The sequence below is a fragment of the Brassica napus genome, chromosome C8, assembly GCF_020379485.1.
Source record: "Brassica napus cultivar Da-Ae chromosome C8, Da-Ae, whole genome shotgun sequence".
Classification (NCBI taxonomy): domain Eukaryota; kingdom Viridiplantae; phylum Streptophyta; class Magnoliopsida; order Brassicales; family Brassicaceae; genus Brassica; species Brassica napus.
This window is the reverse complement of record NC_063451.1, coordinates 29,020,870-29,038,653: the sequence shown is the minus strand read 5'-3', so window position 1 is coordinate 29,038,653 and position 17,784 is coordinate 29,020,870. Positions and strand designations below refer to the sequence as shown.

General features: G+C 35.9%; 4 protein-coding genes and 1 long non-coding RNA gene across 11 annotated transcripts; 2 read left to right on the top strand and 3 right to left on the bottom strand.

Moving 5' to 3' along the window:
• Positions 1-1,127: 1,127 nt before the first annotated feature.
• On the bottom strand, positions 1,128-4,240 carry LOC111210410. The gene is made up of 8 exons (XR_002661742.2): positions 3,322-4,240; positions 2,866-3,222; positions 2,282-2,406; positions 2,124-2,205; positions 1,925-2,040; positions 1,684-1,841; positions 1,471-1,583; positions 1,128-1,381 (listed from the first exon to the last, which is right to left on the bottom strand). It is a non-coding gene; the product is annotated as an uncharacterized LOC111210410 (long non-coding RNA).
• A 106-nt stretch (positions 4,241-4,346) lies between these two features.
• Positions 4,347-10,883, top strand: LOC111198033 (general transcription and DNA repair factor IIH subunit TFB4). Of its 4 annotated transcripts, none has more exons than XM_022710802.2 (11): positions 4,347-4,576; positions 4,645-4,733; positions 4,819-5,098; positions 5,394-5,440; positions 5,637-5,674; positions 5,761-5,806; positions 5,925-5,978; positions 6,091-6,159; positions 6,279-6,355; positions 6,445-6,540; positions 10,746-10,883. In XM_022710802.2, exons 1-11 carry the CDS (start codon positions 4,546-4,548, stop codon positions 10,747-10,749), a joined length of 831 nt encoding a protein of 276 aa, XP_022566523.1. In that variant the 5' UTR covers positions 4,347-4,545; the 3' UTR covers positions 10,750-10,883. The 4 variants fall into 4 exon arrangements, with proteins under 4 accessions (XP_022566523.1, XP_022566522.1, XP_022566521.1 ...); XM_022710801.2 differs by lacking the exon at positions 10,746-10,883 and adding an exon at positions 8,744-9,000 and having other exon boundaries at positions 6,445-6,477; XM_022710800.2 differs by lacking the exon at positions 10,746-10,883 and adding an exon at positions 8,744-9,000.
• LOC111210416 (N-alpha-acetyltransferase 40) lies at positions 10,755-13,076 on the top strand. 4 transcript variants are annotated; one of them, XM_048766450.1, is made up of 9 exons: positions 10,755-10,969; positions 11,058-11,160; positions 11,370-11,449; positions 11,565-11,861; positions 11,971-12,047; positions 12,219-12,261; positions 12,365-12,430; positions 12,565-12,623; positions 12,730-13,076. In XM_048766450.1, exons 1-8 carry the CDS (start codon positions 10,946-10,948, stop codon positions 12,607-12,609), a joined length of 735 nt encoding a protein of 244 aa, XP_048622407.1. In that variant the 5' UTR covers positions 10,755-10,945; the 3' UTR covers positions 12,610-12,623; positions 12,730-13,076. The 4 variants fall into 4 exon arrangements, with proteins under 4 accessions (XP_048622407.1, XP_022566527.2, XP_022566526.2 ...); XM_022710806.2 differs by having other exon boundaries at positions 12,562-12,623; XM_022710805.2 differs by having other exon boundaries at positions 11,562-11,861.
• A 236-nt stretch (positions 13,077-13,312) lies between these two features.
• Positions 13,313-14,653, bottom strand: LOC106386537 (mitochondrial import inner membrane translocase subunit TIM22-4). Its single transcript, XM_013826369.3, has 4 exons — positions 14,327-14,653; positions 13,910-14,100; positions 13,745-13,817; positions 13,313-13,598 (listed from the first exon to the last, which is right to left on the bottom strand). Exons 1-4 carry the CDS (start codon positions 14,484-14,486, stop codon positions 13,513-13,515), a joined length of 510 nt encoding a protein of 169 aa, XP_013681823.1. The 5' UTR covers positions 14,487-14,653; the 3' UTR covers positions 13,313-13,512.
• Positions 14,654-14,784: 131 nt separating this feature from the next.
• On the bottom strand, positions 14,785-16,200 carry LOC111210407 (nudix hydrolase 4). The gene is made up of 2 exons (XM_022710781.2): positions 15,723-16,200; positions 14,785-15,478 (listed from the first exon to the last, which is right to left on the bottom strand). The coding sequence occupies exons 1-2, from the start codon at positions 15,908-15,910 to the stop codon at positions 15,025-15,027; spliced, it is 642 nt and encodes a 213-aa protein (XP_022566502.2). The 5' UTR covers positions 15,911-16,200; the 3' UTR covers positions 14,785-15,024.
• Between the last annotated feature and the right edge of the window lie 1,584 nt (positions 16,201-17,784).

Below are 17,784 nucleotides of genomic sequence, written 5' to 3'. Positions count from 1 at the left end.
TATATAAAAATATTAACTATATCTACATACCAGTGGTGTTTCCGCGCTTCGCGCGGGTTGTTGACCTTTGTGATATTCAAACTTGTAAATTATGTTGTTGATTTGTTGTGTTATTTGAAGTGGAGGTCATGTTTGCTACTTATGTTGGTGCATATGCTAATTTGTTATGAAGTTAAAATTTCGTGTTTTGAGAATTGTTAGTGTTTGGTATCTGGTTTGTGTATATGGTATGTTGTTGTTCTTAGATATGAAATCTTTCTTTTTTTTGAAAAAATATTATATATGAAATTATTTTAATGGGTCGTTGGTTTTCTTTTTGTAAAAGTTGTTTTTGTTTGTTTGTAATTCATACATGTTTGAATAAGTCTGTGTTCTTTACTATGGTGGCCGATGTTTTAAACTTTGAAGAAGTTTTGGGAATTTTTTATTTATGGAACTTGTGTTAAGGAAAAACAATTAAGCTGTGATAGAGATTGCATGTGTAGCAAGATAGCTCTATATTGGTCACTTTGTTATGTTATTAGTGGATTGTAAACCTGGGTTATTGTTACTCGAAGAGCGTTTCCTAACTCTCGATTTGAGCCCACCAGAGACTCTGTGTTACGTTCATCAGTTTGTGATGGTTTCTTCTTAGCCAGTTGCCATTTGCCAAGGAATAGCTGGTGTTCCTACACAGCAAAAGTGGCTGATAATATTTAACGGAGAGGAGCTGCAATATGTTAGTTGTGAAAGAGAAAGTGTTGAGAATCTCTAATGTGCTCAAGTTGTTTCTTTGAAACCTCGGTGCCCGAGGTGTGGTGAAGAATAATAATAGGTCGATCGTTCTTACTGGAAAAAATGTGTTATATATTCAACTATTCGTTTTGGGTTCACCTGATTGTGGAACCTTTTGAGATTATGAATTAACTGATTTGATTTAATTTCGAATGATGAATATACGAAGGCTGAGGGAGAACATATATTCGTGACCTTGCATCAGTATTCAAAACGATCTATATGAATCCATCTCATTTATTTTTTTCTTGTTTTCTATATGCAGATTATTATATCTTCGGTGTGAAGAAATTTTTTATGGAAAATTTTAATTAATTTATGTACTGATCTAAGTTTAACATTAAATGTACAAATGACTAAGAAAATTAAACCAATTATTTTAAATTGTTAATAATTTGGTGCTGGTTATATTGACCAACTGGACCTCAAAAATATGCTAGGGAGGACATTGGTTGTTGACTTGTTGTTAAGAATGCAAGAGTGAAATTCTGTTATTTTGTAGTGAAGTTGAAGTGAGATATGTTTAAATAGAAGGTTAAAGTTCACCCAACAATCTCCTTTAAGCATTTTGGAAGGTCCCAATCCTGTGGGTCTTGTGGACCTGTGGCTTTCATAAGCGAAAGAATGTGAAAATATTAGTAGTCGTTTCCTAAAAAAAATAAGAACTTGAAAGTGCTAGTCAGCAGAAATAAGAACCTGCTGGTGGGAGACGTCTGCAGGCCGGATATTGGTCAGTTTAGTTATTTCAGTGTTAAAAGCTACAAATGTGTTAGTGTCGGTTGCACCAAACAGTCATTTGCATATGGTACCTAGCATAGTTTCCCAGAATGGTGTCTTACTTTGAAACATATACGGGATGAGAATTGAAAAATGGAACTTTAATTGGTGGTCTCGTTAAGGATGGCTTACCTTATGACTCCAACAGCATTCACCTCATTACAGGAAGCCCATGTGACTGATGTAAACTCACGCTGCAATTTTCGGTAGCACTTGGAGCAAGAAATGTAGCACCATCCATTTGATGTGTTGATTCAACTTACAATGCCAATGCAAATGAATTCTTCTGACTGAATTTATTTTGATTTATTAGAGGCACACACGGGTCATATATGTTGCAGTAAGATAAATTATGTTTGATTTAACGGCAAACCTGCAGTGGAGATTTCATGACGGTCATTAAGCTTTGCTACCGTCATTCACTCAATCTTCTTAACACCCCCATATTTTGTAGGGCCGGAGGTCGAGCCTTTGCCAATGCCACATGTCCTAAATAAGAACCGCTTTCAGTCAGTGGGTTTGGACTATTAAAGTATTCTCCTTGTGTAGAAAATAGTGGTGAAAGTCATTACCTCTCAAGATAACTTTTACCTGCACCACTCTCATTATTAAAATAGAAATGGATTGCAGAGGTTGCATTCAGGAAGAACCGACCTAAAAAAGAACTTGAGTCAATTAATATTTTAAGACCAGCTATATCATGCTTAAGAAATGGTGGTTAATTTCTTACTCCCAATTTAGGGTTGAAGTTTGTGGCAACCACCACTTTCGGTTTAATACTCCTACTCAGAAATTCTCATTTCATCAAGGGCTTTTGCCAATTCTTCAAACACACTTACGCATACATTTGAGTTCCTGGAACGACAGTTACGAAATTTTTTATACATGCCAACTCATGTACCTAGTTGCTTTCTACATTTGCTTGAAGCATTGGAGAAGATAAGATCAAATTATAATTTAGGATGACAGCTCAAATTATTTATTAAGAAAGGAACGTATAATCTATACAAATGTATGGGTTCTACAGAGATAATGCTCATTAATTATTTGGAACATGCATTCGTAAGACTAAGAGTTTTATTTAGAGATGGTTTCACGTTTATCCATAAAACATACATATGATATGATGTTGATTTGCTTTGGTCCAAAAGCAGTTTGTATATAGTAAATACCAAATCACGAAATAGTGAAAATAGCTAGAATATTACTTTTCAGTATAAATGGGCATACTATATATTTAAGAATTGGAGCTAGTTGCATGATAAAGAAAGTTGGCTAAACTTTAATAGAAAAAAAAACTGTATGAGTTTATACCTTTTGATGCTTATGGTAATAATGATGCGTTGTACTCTGAGTCTCTTTTATTGTATGAAGTTCTAGTCCCCTTTACTTGCCCAACAATATTTGTGGTAGAAACATACGCAAAGCTAGTAAGTCTTATATCAAAATAATATATTGAGAAGTATTAAAAGTGTGAATTTAAATTTAACCTGATAAATCTGAAGTGCTCCATCGGGATTGGTTTGAACTGTTTCAGATATCTCCATAAAGACGTCTCGGTTGCTTCTTGTTACATCAAAAGAACCCAGCTCATAAACAGATCCTTCAGTCAATAAGTGTTAGAAGATGTTCAACCGGTATACATTTATCGATGCCTGAAGCCCTGAACCACTGTCACCAGAGAAGAAAGCAAGTTACCCAGACAACATCTTGAACACAATTTCGATAATAATGTAGTTAATTAAAAAAGATCTCAGTTAAACAAAATACCTTGGCATCAAGCAGTAGCATATCCACGCTCATCAATTAACCTCTTTTCACATTCTGAGACGCCCAAAAACGGAGAAGTCTCGTCTGAACAATATCTTTTCACTGGCATGTCTTCAACTCAAGAAGTTGTAGCTGGAAGTTGCCATTTTTGAAGATGTTGTCTGAGAGATTCAGTCCAGAAGTAATTGGCGGAAACTATCGGAAACGGGGAGGCCACGTCGAAAGTATATATTGATGGTGAAGAGATCTACTGAACAACAAATAAAGGCAGCAATGAAGACGAGTTCATGAGATTTTTAGGTTTTCCTCATTGAATGACATAACTCCCGAGCGTTACTAAGCCGAGGAACTGGATGGTAAGCTCTTCGATTACAGAAACCCTAATTTTGGATTACATGAAGCGGAAGAGGGATCGTAAGCTCACACACAAAAACCTGGGCTTGGGAAAACAACATGATATAGGCCTGAACAGAAGTCTTTGTGTTGTAGAGCCCATAATGGGTTTCGAGATGTTTTTCAGAATGGAAAAAATCGATTTCTTTGAAGATTTAATGAAGTGACACGTGGCGAAAAATGTCCTATGCATATTGATGATGTGGTGGCAGCATAAGGAGAAACTAAACCCAACTTTATTAATATAGATAACATAACTAAATATATATTTTTAATTTAAAATTCTATTAAAAATATCTGACAATAGTTGAGGATAACTAAATAATTATAAAGTATTGAACTATCTGAAAGTATCTGAAATTATCCGGATAGTTTTATCCAAAATATCCAAAGTAATCCGAAATATCCAAAATTGTTATCTAAATCATCCTAATTATTTGATATTTACCCTAAATAACCGATATTTTATCAAAACTATCCGAACTACCCGAACTATCCGAACCCGAACCGGATCCAAATGAGAAATGATTTTTTTCCGGGTTGTTTCCGGTTCCTATATTTATTATCCGAACCGAACCGAATCCAAAACTATCCAAACCGAACCGAACCGAAAATAGGTCAAGTTGAGCCCTATCCGAATTACCCGAAACACCAGATAACCGAACCGGACGGATATATCGAATGCCCCGGCCTAGTTATAGCAGTCGAAACTCCGATTCTAGTGTCCCTCGAATCATCGGAAGCTCGAGACGACGGTTTACGCCACTGATTCAGCAAACCGGCGGGAAGTTTTCTCGGCACTGAAACTCTGACTCGCGTTCTGCGGAAGCGATGGCGTCCGTTGCTTCTAAGCTGTATTCAGGTCTCCACTTCGAAACCATATGAATCGCTTTAGCTGCGTTTCTCATCTGAAATTGTTCTGTGTGGCAGATGATGTTAGTCTTCTAGTGTTGTTGCTTGATACGAATCCCTTATTCTGGGACACTACATCGACTACCTTCTCTCAGTTCCTCTCTCATGTAAGTAAGTGTCTTTTCTCGCGAGCTTTATTTATCTGTGAAATGCTTTCGTTTTGTATTCACGATCGCTGTTTTGTTATGTTAGGTGCTTGCGTTTCTGAACGCGGTTTTGGGGTTGAATCAGTTGAACCAAGTTGTGGTGATAGCTACTGGGTACAGTTCATGTGATTACGTTTATGATTCTTCTTTGACGTCGAATGTGAGCTCTGAGAGCAGGGGAGCTAGAATGCCTGCTCTTTTTGGCTCTTTGCTGGAGAAATTGGAAGATTTTATTGGCAGAGATGCGGAGCTCGCCGAGGGGGATGAGCATGTGGATAGAATTGCTTCTTCTCTCTTGTCAGGGTCGCTCTCCATGGCTCTCTGCTGTATCCTTTTTGAGATAATTTGTTTAGAATTTGATCACTCTTGTTTGTGTGTTTTTTTTTCGGTAAGTGAAAATGGATGAGGCTTTGTCCATATATACTACATAAGACCTGCTAGGAATCTTAAGGCCTAGTAGCTTCCTTTCAATGTCGGGTTCAACTAGGAAAAGCCATAGCGTTTTAGGTTCATATGTGTGTTCTTGGCTAAACCAGATGGCATGTCTCTAGGACCACCATTGTCATTTGGTAGTATATGTATGCTGTCTTCACCTTTTGTTTTTCCTGATTTTCTGGCTAGATATACAGAGGGTTTTCCGTTCTGGACATCTTCATCCCCAGCCTCGGGTGCGTGTTCAGTATGATCTACGTCTCAATCAATTGTCTTAGATAATATTTCTCATCTTGATTGCTTTGTAGAAATATTTAGCTTAAGGTACAATTTCGTACATATAGGCTCGTCCCTCCTTTGATTTTGTCTGTTTGATTGCATTGTTCCATAAAATAGAGCTGATTGTGCAATTGGCATGTATGTGAAATACAGATTCTATGCTTGCAAGGTTCCCCAGATGGCCCGGAACAGTATGTTCTGCTCTATAACCTTTTTCTACTTGCAATATTTTCTTATGTTTGTCTGGTCTCATGAAGGATTTTGTTCTGTTTTTCAGATATGTAGCTGTAATGAACTCTATCTTCTCTGCCCAACGCCTTATGGTACTCTTCATTTTGATTGGTTCTTGGAATTTAAGTTTCTTGACATTCTCAGAATTTCCATAAATTTGTACCTCAACAAGGGTCAAGGCTAAAGTCACTTAATCAATTGGTTATGTAGGTTCCCATTGATTCCTGTTACATAGGTACACAGAACTCAGCATTTTTGCAGCAGGTAATATCATTTTTCCTTTACACGTCTGATGCACGTAGTAGATGCTTCTTAACTCTTGGACTCCTCAACCTATGCATTAGTTTTTCATCACTTGTGGCATCAATATATGCAGGCATCTTACATAACCGGCGGAGTACATCATGCACCTAAACAGTTGGATGGGCTGTTTCAGTTTCTAACGGTATGCTCTCATCTCAAGTCCAAACATATTGCACCTGTCCTGCGCAGGTTTAGCGTGTCTTGTACATTAGCGTACTCAATGGGTCCTAACCTTGGTTTGCTTTGTTTTGCATGTAAAAGACGATCTTTGCAACTGATTTGCACACCCGCGGTTTTGTACAACTTCCTAAACCTGTAGGAGTTGATTTTCGAGCATCGTAAGTGACCAAACCATAGAACTCTTCAATAGCTCGGATCTCTTCCTCCAAAATATTACAAGAGATTGTTTTATGTAAAAAACTTGCAGGTGTTTTTGCCACAAGAAGACTATAGATATGGGGTACGTATGTTCAGTGTGTCTGTCAATTTTCTGTGAGCATCACAAGAAATGTTCAACGTGCGGGTAGGAGATTTTAACCTATCTAGTTCTTTTATTATATTGCAACTGCATTAGCATTAATCATTAGTTTAGAAATCTTTTAAATCACCGGTTTCACTTAGATTAAGTAAGTACTTGCATTCTCAATGCTTTGAAATTCCTTAGAATTGGTTCGACAATCTTTTATACTACATCATTTGTCTTAGGAGCATTGAAAACTCCTAACATCAAACTCTTCCTGAATCTCATTAGTTGCTGAAACTCAATCTTTGAAGCCAACTACAACCTTATTTGAACTGAACGAACTTAATGCTTCTTGCTCATGGTCCCTTGTGTACTGAGTCATGGCTATACACACTTGAGTTGACACATCCTTTACGCCAATCTTTTTGACAAACTCGAGTGGTAGACCACTTCCAAAACCCTTTTCCTCCTTTTAAGTTTTCATTGTTTGATGAGTGAGGCCTTTTTCGGAAAGTCTTACATGTGCATAATGTTGAGAGTATCGGGAACGACAATGCTTGATCTTCATTCTTGCTAGATTAGGCAAGTCTTCTACATTGAAGAGATGAACTCTCCAGGTTCTCAATCACTTCAACCTCCAGGCCTAGCTATATCCATAGGCAGTACTCTCCAGGTTCTCAATCACTTCAGCCTCTCTCTCTATCGTCAAAGCATGATGTAGAGGGTCCTCTAGTGACAACTCTTCAAAGAGCTCATCAGCAAGGGCGTCCATCTCTTCAATGTAGAAGACTTGCCTAATCTAGCAAGAATGAAGATCAAACATTGTCGTTCCTGATACTCTCAACATTATGCACATGTAAGACTTTCCGAAAAAGGCCTCACTCATCAAACAATGAAAGCTTAAAAGGAGGAAAGGGTTTTGGGAGTGGTCTACCACTCGAGTTTGTCAAAAAGATTGGTGTAAAGGATGTGACAACTCAAGTGTTTATAGCCATGACTCAGTACACAAGGGACCATGAGCAAGAAGCATTAAGTTCGTTCAATTCAAATAAGGTTGTAGTTGGCTTCAAAGATTGAGATTCAGGAAGAGTTTTCAAGGCTCGAAACTTGAGAGATGCAATAGCTATTCGAGGTAGTGTTCTTTACAAGGCATTTTAAATCATTGCTCCCAATGCAAGTGATGTAATCTATATGATTTTTTTTTAATGCAAAAAGGTATGTATGCAAGACTCAATACAAAATCATCAAAGCAAACATGATCAAATACTTGGTACCTCCCCCAAGCTTAAGTTACACAGTCTCTGTGTTGTCAAGTAGAGAGAGATACCCAAAAAAAAGCTAATATGCAAAAAATGAAATGGTATATACAAGGGAAAGTAATAAAGTACCTTCTACGGATAGTGAGTAGGGTTAGATGCCCCAGCATCGTCGTCGCCAGGTGGGAATGTGGTGTAGTAACCACCTGGTGCTGAGCTGTAGCCTCCAAACCATGGCTGGCTCTGAACCTCGTCAATCTCGACCTCACTATCAGAAGAGGCTAGGGATGGGGACTTGTTTCCTGAGGTGGAGGGTTCAATGGATTGTCTTTTATCTTAAGAAAACCACCAAAAACCTCTTGGAAAGTTCATCTCTTTGATTCAATTGATCATTTTTGTTATTGCAATCCTGTTGTTTTCATATCGGTTCTCTGTATTTCTCTACATGATTAATCTGAAATCCAATATGGGTTTAAGAGGAATCATGGAGATTCGTGAGTAATCACCTTTTGAATTCATGGGTTATGGAGATTAAGGGTGATTAGGTTAGAGGTAGGATGTTTTAGTGTAGATCATTCTTAGTCCTTGCTAGTAGAGTATTCATAATGCATCTTCTGAGTTGGCTTCTCAAAAGTTGATCTTTATGCATTTTCCATCCAAAAGATGTTTGATGAAATGTCTGAGACAACTCTTCTAAGCTTTTAGCATATTTTGCCAAAGACTTAGAGGTGCTAAGATAGCCATTAGACTAGTTAGTAATGATTGATTTCATATTATTCAACCAAAGACATTTGATGTTTGAAATGTGTTAGTAAATGAACATTCATCTAGACATAGAGCTTGTTTAGAACTGTGTCTAAGCTTAAGGTTGATAGTTTGATTGATCGTTTGCCATTTTTATTTCGAAACTTGATCATCCAAAATCTAATCCCTATGTCCATGATTTCAAATAAGCTATCAACAAGATGTTTGATTCTAATAATCCAAAGCACCTTTGGAATCTGCAGGTCTGTTTTTGGTCAGTCTAAACTTGATGCTGCCAATGCTTCATCATCTGTCAATGATAGGAAGAGAAGAGCTCCTGATTCCTAAAATCTATCTTTTTTATGCTGTAGAGAAAACGGCAAACTTTGCTCTTTATTCACGCACTCGATTGCGTATGAACGAATACCAAATTGAGATTAACTATCTAGTGCCAGTGATTTGAGCAATTCTTTTGTGATAGTTTGGAAAAAATTATATTTATAGTTTCAAATTTGAGATATACATTTCTTTATTTTTTTGAAAACTACACTTCAACTGTGACAAGACACGTTCTCCATATTTTAATTAAAAATTACGTACTTCACTAACTAAAATCAAATTCAAAATTACTACCCTAGTATTATTTATGTTTAAGACAAATATATATTTGATATAAAATATGTTATTTTACTATTTAATGTTTAAAGTAACCCTTATAAATTTATGAAATGTTCAAAACTATACAGATAAAAACTAAAGTAAAGGCCTTGTTAGACAGGGAAAAACCTCTCCTCTCTTTCAAAAAGAGGAAATTTTCTCTATCTTCCTTCTTACCATAATAGATCTTTTTGAAGGAATAGAGAAAATGAGAGAGATTTTGTCTTTTTGATGTGTATATTTTCGATCCTAGATCGAATCTAAACTTTGGTTAAGCGAATCAGTTTTCGTTAGGCGAGTATTTTTGTTGTGTTTTCAAACCAATCGGATACTGTTCTTATGTTTTCTATCTTCTTCTCCGATTTCTGGTTTGATGTAATAAAGCTCCGATCTTATGATCAGAATCAAGTTTTGTTTCTCTCCTCTTGTTTTATTCTTATTCTCATCAAACGGGAATCAATCTTCGCTTCAAACTTAAGTGAAGTCTCCTTACTGGTGAAAGACAAAGGTTACTAATGAAGCAATTGGAGTTAGCGTTCCGGTATGGATCTGCAACTTCCTCTACTAAAGCTTCTCACGGGATTTCACATATGGCGGTGTGAATACGAGCTTCTCTAGATCGACGGCAATAAAGAGAAGAAGAAACATGCAATCAGATCGATCTAATTGGGAGAGAGGCCGATGGTTCTTAGTCCGACATGCAGCCGGCGGTGGCATCGGTGTAATCTTTTCCTGATTCCAGAAAATTCGAAGCTTTCACTGTCGACACGTGTGCTCTACATGCAGAATGTCCTTATCTTTAGTAGTTGGGCTTGTAAAAAAGGGGTTTGGGCTTCGTTTGGTTTTTACTCTTTTTGTCATAGGAATGAGTTTGATTCTGCTTGTAAATTGGCTTTTGGCCCATCATGCTTAATGAAAGCAACATTTGACAAAAAAAAAAAAGTAAAGGCTTCGTTGTAGTTAACAATATATCTTACTTTTATCTATTTTATAATCATAATTAATTATTTTAAAATAAAATTATTATATTAAACTAAATATGATAAATTTATAAATTATAAATTCATAAATATAAAATATTTATGTCAAAAATATAATATGATTACAGAACGGCTTAACATTAACTGACTATATAATACATATATAAAATTAACATATCTTAGATTTCTGTATATACAATAATATATTATGTAAAATGAATAAACGTAAAAAATACTGGTAAAAGAAAATCCAGTTTTGAAAGACAGGTAAAAATTTAACATAAATTAAATATAAAATAATTTTCAAATAATTTTTTGTACACATATTAATTTGTTTAATAAGTAAATGCAAAGACGATAAGATAAATAATTTAAATAATTGATTATTAAAAACACGTAAACTATAATTTATTGTATTTAAAATAGTTATATAAATATATAAATATATGATTAAAATTTGAAATGTATATCACTAATGATTTAAAATAAATATATATGCATATAAAACTGAAAATAACATCAGCGGTTGTGCAACCTTGCGGGTCAAAACATAGTTCATTGTTTAAAATAACCCTGATAAATTTATGAAATGTTCAAAAGTTTTTGAATTTTGATGAATCTTGTACAGATAAAAATAAAAAATAAAATAAAGGCCTTGTTGTAGTTGACAAACAAAACTGGGGCCTCTCTATCCAATTTACACGACTTTAAGTCATTACATAGGCGTCAATTATATTTTGTCGGATCTGACTTGGGTTAAAACCCGTCTGAACAATCCGGCTCCTGCCGAAATCACTTCTCCGAGAGAAAGAGCGATCAGCGGAAACCATGGATTCAAAGAATCGGCGAAAGGTAAAAATTTCCGAAACTTTTTTTTTTGATGTATATTTTTCACAGCATTCGAAATTTTCGGTTTTGAAAATTCGGTAATACGATGCAGATACTAGAGAAGAAGAAGAAGATTCATGACCTTATAAAAAGAGCTTCTTCCACACTCGATCCTCTTTCTCCCTTTGATTCCTTCCGTCGTTACACGAAAAATGGTAATCGTTTTGTTATGGATTTTTATTACATTTTTCGAAAAATAGTTTGTTTTATGTTTAGGAATCCACGAATAGGCACGTGGATAGTCTATGGTGCTTTTATATGAAACAGATGCAGTTTAAGTCCCATGAGCTGTTTGCTTTGATCACTTAGTCATGCCTTCTTGTTGAGCTAATTATATATTTGTGCTGTTCCTTACGTCTTGTAGACTTATCTGTCTACTTGGAATCTGGCCGTGGAGATAGACTTTCCTCGTCTCTGAAACAACACATTCGAAAGCTCTTGAAGGTTATACCCAAAAAAAAAAACAAAAATGCAGTAGATTTATTATATTAATATTATAATTTATAAACCACAGCTCTTCAGGAATTGTCCTATGAATTTGTTATATACATGACAGAAGAACATGGAAGGATTCTACGGGTCTAATTGGCCACTTCAAGCTAAGGTTAAGCGTACGGAGATGACTTCTCCAGACGCACGCTATATATTTGTGCGGGAGCTGCGTTATGGTAGTAAAGCCTATGAGACGGCGTCTAAGGAAGGGTGTGATCAGATTGCTGGATTCGTGCATTATCGGTTTACTTTAGAGGAAGAGGTACCTGTTCTGTATGTGTATGAAATTCAGCTGGAGTCTCGGATTCAAGGGAAAGGATTGGGAGAGTTTATGATGCAGTTGATTGAGCTTATTGCCTCCAAGGTGCGGGTCTCTCAAAGTCTGCTTTATCTATATCGATGTCTATTTGCTTTTTTTACTTTCAGGTTTCATGGGTTGATGATAGTATGGTGGTTTTTGTTCTTGTTTTCAGAATAAGATGAGTGCTATCGTGCTGACTGTTCAAACATCCAATGCATTGGCAATGACTTTCTACATGAGCAAGCTAGGGTAAGAGGTAACCCTTTTGGAAGATTATCTTGTTCCATTAAAATGAGAACTTTTGAAAGGTGTTGATGGCTTCTCAATATTTTCCTAAAGTCCGTAAAAGATATTTCTCCAGCCTTGACTGAACTTTGGCTTTTCAAACATCTGAAAATCTCCATTCGTTTTTATATACAGATACAGAATATCAAGCATTTCACCATCGAAAGCTAATCTTCCGGTACAGAATCAGTAGTGTTTTTTTTTCCAGTATCTTTCTGTAAGGCTGCATTCAGGAAAAAAAGGGTTTTAAAGAGCAGCCTTCTACATTATTATTTTTGCAGAATTTCTTGGCGAAGTATGAGATACTTTGCAAAACATTTGATTCTGAAGCTAAATCTGTATTGGAGGTTAGGTCCTTTCCTTTCACTTGCATCACTCGCATTTACGACAAAATTGCTTATCAAGTATAAACATTGTTCTTTTAACTTTCTTTCTTGGCATTGTAATTGATACTGTTATCTTTGCATTATTTTCCAAGAAGAATGACGGAGAACCAACCAGAGATTGCGTTTCAACCGTGGAATAGCTCATAGTTTTACTGTAAGTTTTTCCACTCTTGTCTTAATGTTCATTTTATACTTGATGTTGTCTGAAAAAAATATTTGCTTGAATCTGACAGACCGACCAAACCAATTTTTGTGACCAGGTACAACAATAAAACAAGACACAGTTGAAGACTTTTGTTCCTCCGATGGCAGTTCAGTTCATACTTCACACCAAGAGACTGAGAAACTCGTACTCCAATCAATGCTAACAAGCCTGTTGAAGTCATTTGTGCCTGCCCAACTGAGTCCTTGCAACAAACCAGTAGTTTGCCATCAACAGAGACTGTTTGGTAAGCTGTGAGTATTTGTATGGTTTATTAACCTTTAGAAGAGATTGTACAGATTTCTAAATTAGGAGTTGGGAGTGATTTGAGCGAGAAACAAATCTTGTACTGGGTTTTGATATTTTATGAATCAGAGATATCAATTTAACAACTTTTCAATTCAATTGCCTTAAATGTTGAAATTTTGAGGTCTTGAACCTTTAATTCATTCTAGACAAGTGGTGAGATAGAGAATGCAGAGATATATGATCATGGTTTCTAGCGTAACAGAGAAGGAACTTCAGGACCTGACCTGTCTGTATCTAACTATTAATATACAAGACAGAAAGGGGCTTAAAACTCTGAAAATTGAAACTTCGTGCAAGGACAGAGTCCCAGTTACTGAGGAACACTTTAATAATGGAGCCTGAGGGTAATCAAAACTATGATAAAATAAAATAATGACAATAGCTGAACAAATATTAAATCAAATGAAGTCTGACTTCTTTCTATGTTTCAAAAATATAATCCTAGATTCCCCTCTCCCTGTCTGTATCACGATCACGGAAAGGAATGAGAAACAGCAATGGTGCTTGTTACTTGTTAGATATATTGTTGGGTTTACGTATGCCTATCGAAGAACTTCTCTATGAGTACTGAGAAAGTTGCAAACCCAACACAGCCCATACACGCAGCTTTTGGCCCACCTGAAACAAAATTCAATTCATCAAAAATCCTTAGAGACACCAAACAAATAATCTCTTTGAAGAAAGCATGTGAGAAAAATTCGTATAAAGTAACTCCCAGAGGAACAAAAACACCTAGTTAAACGTTCAGACAAATAAAATGATACCTCGGGCAGACATTGCACCGCCGGTCACACATCCAGCAACAGCGGTGTTTATTATGTCATGCTTTGCTCTTGCCTTTTGAGAGAAGTAAATAAAAAAAAGTAAGGAATTGAAGTGATGATTAGGATTCAGTTGTGGGATATTCTATTTATATAATATATATTTACCTTCTCGACAATGCATTCAGCAGCTGAGTAAACCAAACCCATAACCGCAAAAGTCTTGCAAGAGCTCCAACTCCTTTGCCCCATTTGTTTCGCCGTGTACACAAACTGCTGTCTACCAGTCATCGTATCATGCATAATAGGATTATCCAATGCTCCCATAAACAAACCCATCATCAACCCAAGCCCTCCTCCTACACAATTCACAGACAACGTAGTACAAGTCAACTGATTATCATACCCCCCACGTGCCTATTTATTACAAGGAAATCAATAACAAACAATCCTTATTAACGACAAGCCTAAAGCTAGCTAGTAGCTTTACGTCTGAAACACTTTCTCCAAAGAACTAATGAGTCTGATAAAATCAGGAGTAAAAGAAGCTATTTAGATGGAGAAAGGAGAGAGATTGGAACAGACCCATGACTCCACTAGCTACACTTTTGACGGCGCAGTTGTTCCAAACCTCTTGGGCTCGCATCTCCTCGATGGTTGGCATCCGTATCGGCTCGATCTTGGTAACGCTCTCATTAGAACCCGAAGAACCAGCAGCCGGTTCAGCACTAGAATCGTTAGACATTTTTCAGAGGTATATAGCAGAGCAGAATCCGACAGGAGGAAAACGTGTCGTGAAAGATAAAGCGTTAGCGATTCGCGCGCCTTGGAGAGAGAGATAAACCCACCCCGAGGTAGGGTTTAAGCCATAATAATGGCCGGAACATCTAGCATTTAGGCCCATTAGTATGGGCCTATGTTTTAATCATGAAGCCCATCAAGTGATTGAATTTTTTAAACTGATCAATTATGCTATTAATAAAATATGAAAGTCCACTATTTTACAGTCAATAATTCTGTTTATATTACGAGAATTCATGTGATTGAGTTAGTAATAAATATTTTATTTTAAGGTCTAGCAATTTATTCACAATCAAAGAATGAATGAATCATATCATCAAATACACAAAAGAATGAATAAAATTAGAAAGGCTAATAATAAGTTGACTTCTCAATCTTCAAACTATCAAAACTTTTCCACATGTCTCAATAGACAAAGAGACTTTGTGACCAAATGATCACTGTGGACGGGTTTCTAAGTCTAAAGCTCTGTTCCACCAACTCTAAACATCGTTTCCACTTTCATTAGCTTCGATCTCAACCTCCTCGGTGTTACATTTCAGGTTAACAAATGCTTCAAGAGCTTCTCTCATCCACCAGTTCTGACAAACCTCTCTTGCTTCATCCAAACCCACCCATTTGCGTTGTCTCATTTCCGCCTCAGGCCATCGCTCGAACTCCTGGTCAACGAGCAAAGCAAACATGTATCCATGGTGAATGATGTTATGTCTTTTGCTTTTGTATTGCCATCTCCCTAGCTTCTCCTCTAGCTCCCCGGTCACACCAGCTTCTTCGATCGTCTCTCTCAGAGCCGCTTCCTCCATCGACTCATCAATCTCCCAACCTCCTTTTGGGAATAACATTCCTTTCCCCTTTTGAGCACTGATGAGAAGAACTTCGATTTCTTTGGATTCAGTTCCGTAGACTTGTTGTGTCTTGTATCGGTACGGTACACATCTGCAGATATTAAAAAGAAAATAAAGCTTTTTCAGAATATTTTCTTTTACAATTTATGACAAAACAAAACTTTTAATTATTTAAAAAAAAAAAACAATTCCAGTATTATAATGTTCCAACATTTTTATTTTTTATTTTACAACCAGACAATATCAAGATAGCTATAAAGATAATTTAATATTTTGAGTCATTTTTTATATATAAAGAAGACAGATTAGCGATGGTTCGTGGGAAAAAGACGTACCCGACGACTTGACGATAGCCAGAGTTATCGTAACGTTGCAAATCTCTGCCGGTGCGAGAGACCAAAGAGACAACCTTCTCGATCTGCGCTGGGACAACCTTTGACGGTATGGTCTCAAAGATCGGAGACAGATACGAGGCGACGTTTGAGAAGTTTGAGACGATAAGAGACACAGAGAAGCCTGTCATTTTTAACCCCTCTTTTACAAATTTAACAAATTGTGAGCACGAGAGAGAGATGAATCAAAAGGCCCTGTTCTTGAATTCGAGAGAATTGATTTAATTGTTTGAGAGAGGAGAATGGATAAGCAACAAGAAAGGAAGAGAGAAAGATGTGATTTTGTTGAGATGGTTATAGAACTGTCTTTATATGGAAAATCACAAGAGATGTTTAAAACTCCCACGCGCTTCTCGATGTGACGACGTTTCCTACAACCTAATTTTATTAGTATTTATTTGTTTTATATATCAACTTGCTACATTTGCATTTTATATCACCTGAATCGAATCTAAGCTTTACTGTTTTGTTTTTGTTAGTGAGACAACTCCCTGCCAAAGTGATTCAGATTTCTAACAAAATTAAGCATTCTATAACAAAACCTCATTTGTCGGTTACAACAAACCGTAAGGTAACTAAGATTAGTTTGATGTAAATAACCATTTAAAATTCAAATAAATTGATACAAAAGCCTAAAGAACGTACGATCATAATTTCAACGTTAAGATGACCAGTGTATGTAGTCTCTTAATCAAAATTTAACACATTTATTTCGTTGTACTTCTAGATTTCTTTTTGTTATTAGTCATAGAAAAATCAAACTTAGAAACCTAGAAATACAACAATAAAAAAAAAAGTCAACTCGTTAACGACCAAAAAAAACCTCGGCACAGACACGGAGGAGAAAAAATGGAAGAGGGTGGGAGACACGCACTACATGAGCGCATGGGGAAGCTATGCAAGTGGGTGACTCATTTTTGTCGGTTTATGCTTTTCGGCTTTACCACAAAATAAAATAGTAAAAGAGTGTGCTCATCCAGAAACTCTTCCCTACGTAAACACGCTATCATGGATGCCTTATTCCATTTTATTTTTCTTATATTATGTAACATTTATCTATCTATTTAATATGACTCACATTTTGTTGCGTTTCTTGAGTCTCATGTCTTCTAGAAGCCTAACATGGATACAAGTTACAACCAATAATCCTAGAAATGGGCCTTGGCCCAGTATATTACAATCTTCTCGCTCCTTGCTGCAATTTGTATATTGAGATCATATGTTCGATGCGAGTTTTGATTTCGTTTTTGATATGAGTTTTTCTTTTTCCGGATACAGAACCTTAGAAAAAAATTTTAAATTTATATTAATGTGGTACAGTCTCAATTATGACCTGTAGTTTCATAATTTTGAAGGATTATTTTAAAAACGTTTTTTTAAGTTTCATAACTAGTTTCGGTAAACTTGATTATAAACCGTTATTCCGTTAAACTCGGGCTTAGGGCCGGGTTTCTAATTATAAACCAATTGAACATTGCATATGTTTCTGAACTGAACATTACTGATAACCAGTGTTTCTACCTATGTTTTACTTCGTATAATTTGATTTTTAATGCTAAATGCTAGCTTGAATATATGAACGATGATGCACGTATCCTTAGGTAGGTGTAGACTTTTGGCCTAGGACGAAAAAAATGCCCAGGTCCTTTCTAGTATTCCTCCTTTAATTATTGGTTCGGCTGGCGATATCTTTTATATTCAGAGTATCTACGGTCTACCTACGGTTCCAATAAAATCCTCGAACCTATTTTAATTTGAAAACTTCATTTATAAAACTCACTGTATTTGGATCCGTGCAACCGTGCGGATATTAATTTTCATGTATATATATATTTTACATAATTAGAATATATTTTTTAAGTTATTTATATATTTAAATGTGTATATATAATTATTTTAAATATAACAATTAGATAGTTTTCATGCTATAAGTTAATTGATTATTTCAAATCATCACATATATTTGGTATTTTCTATTATATATATTTTAAAATTATTTTTTCTT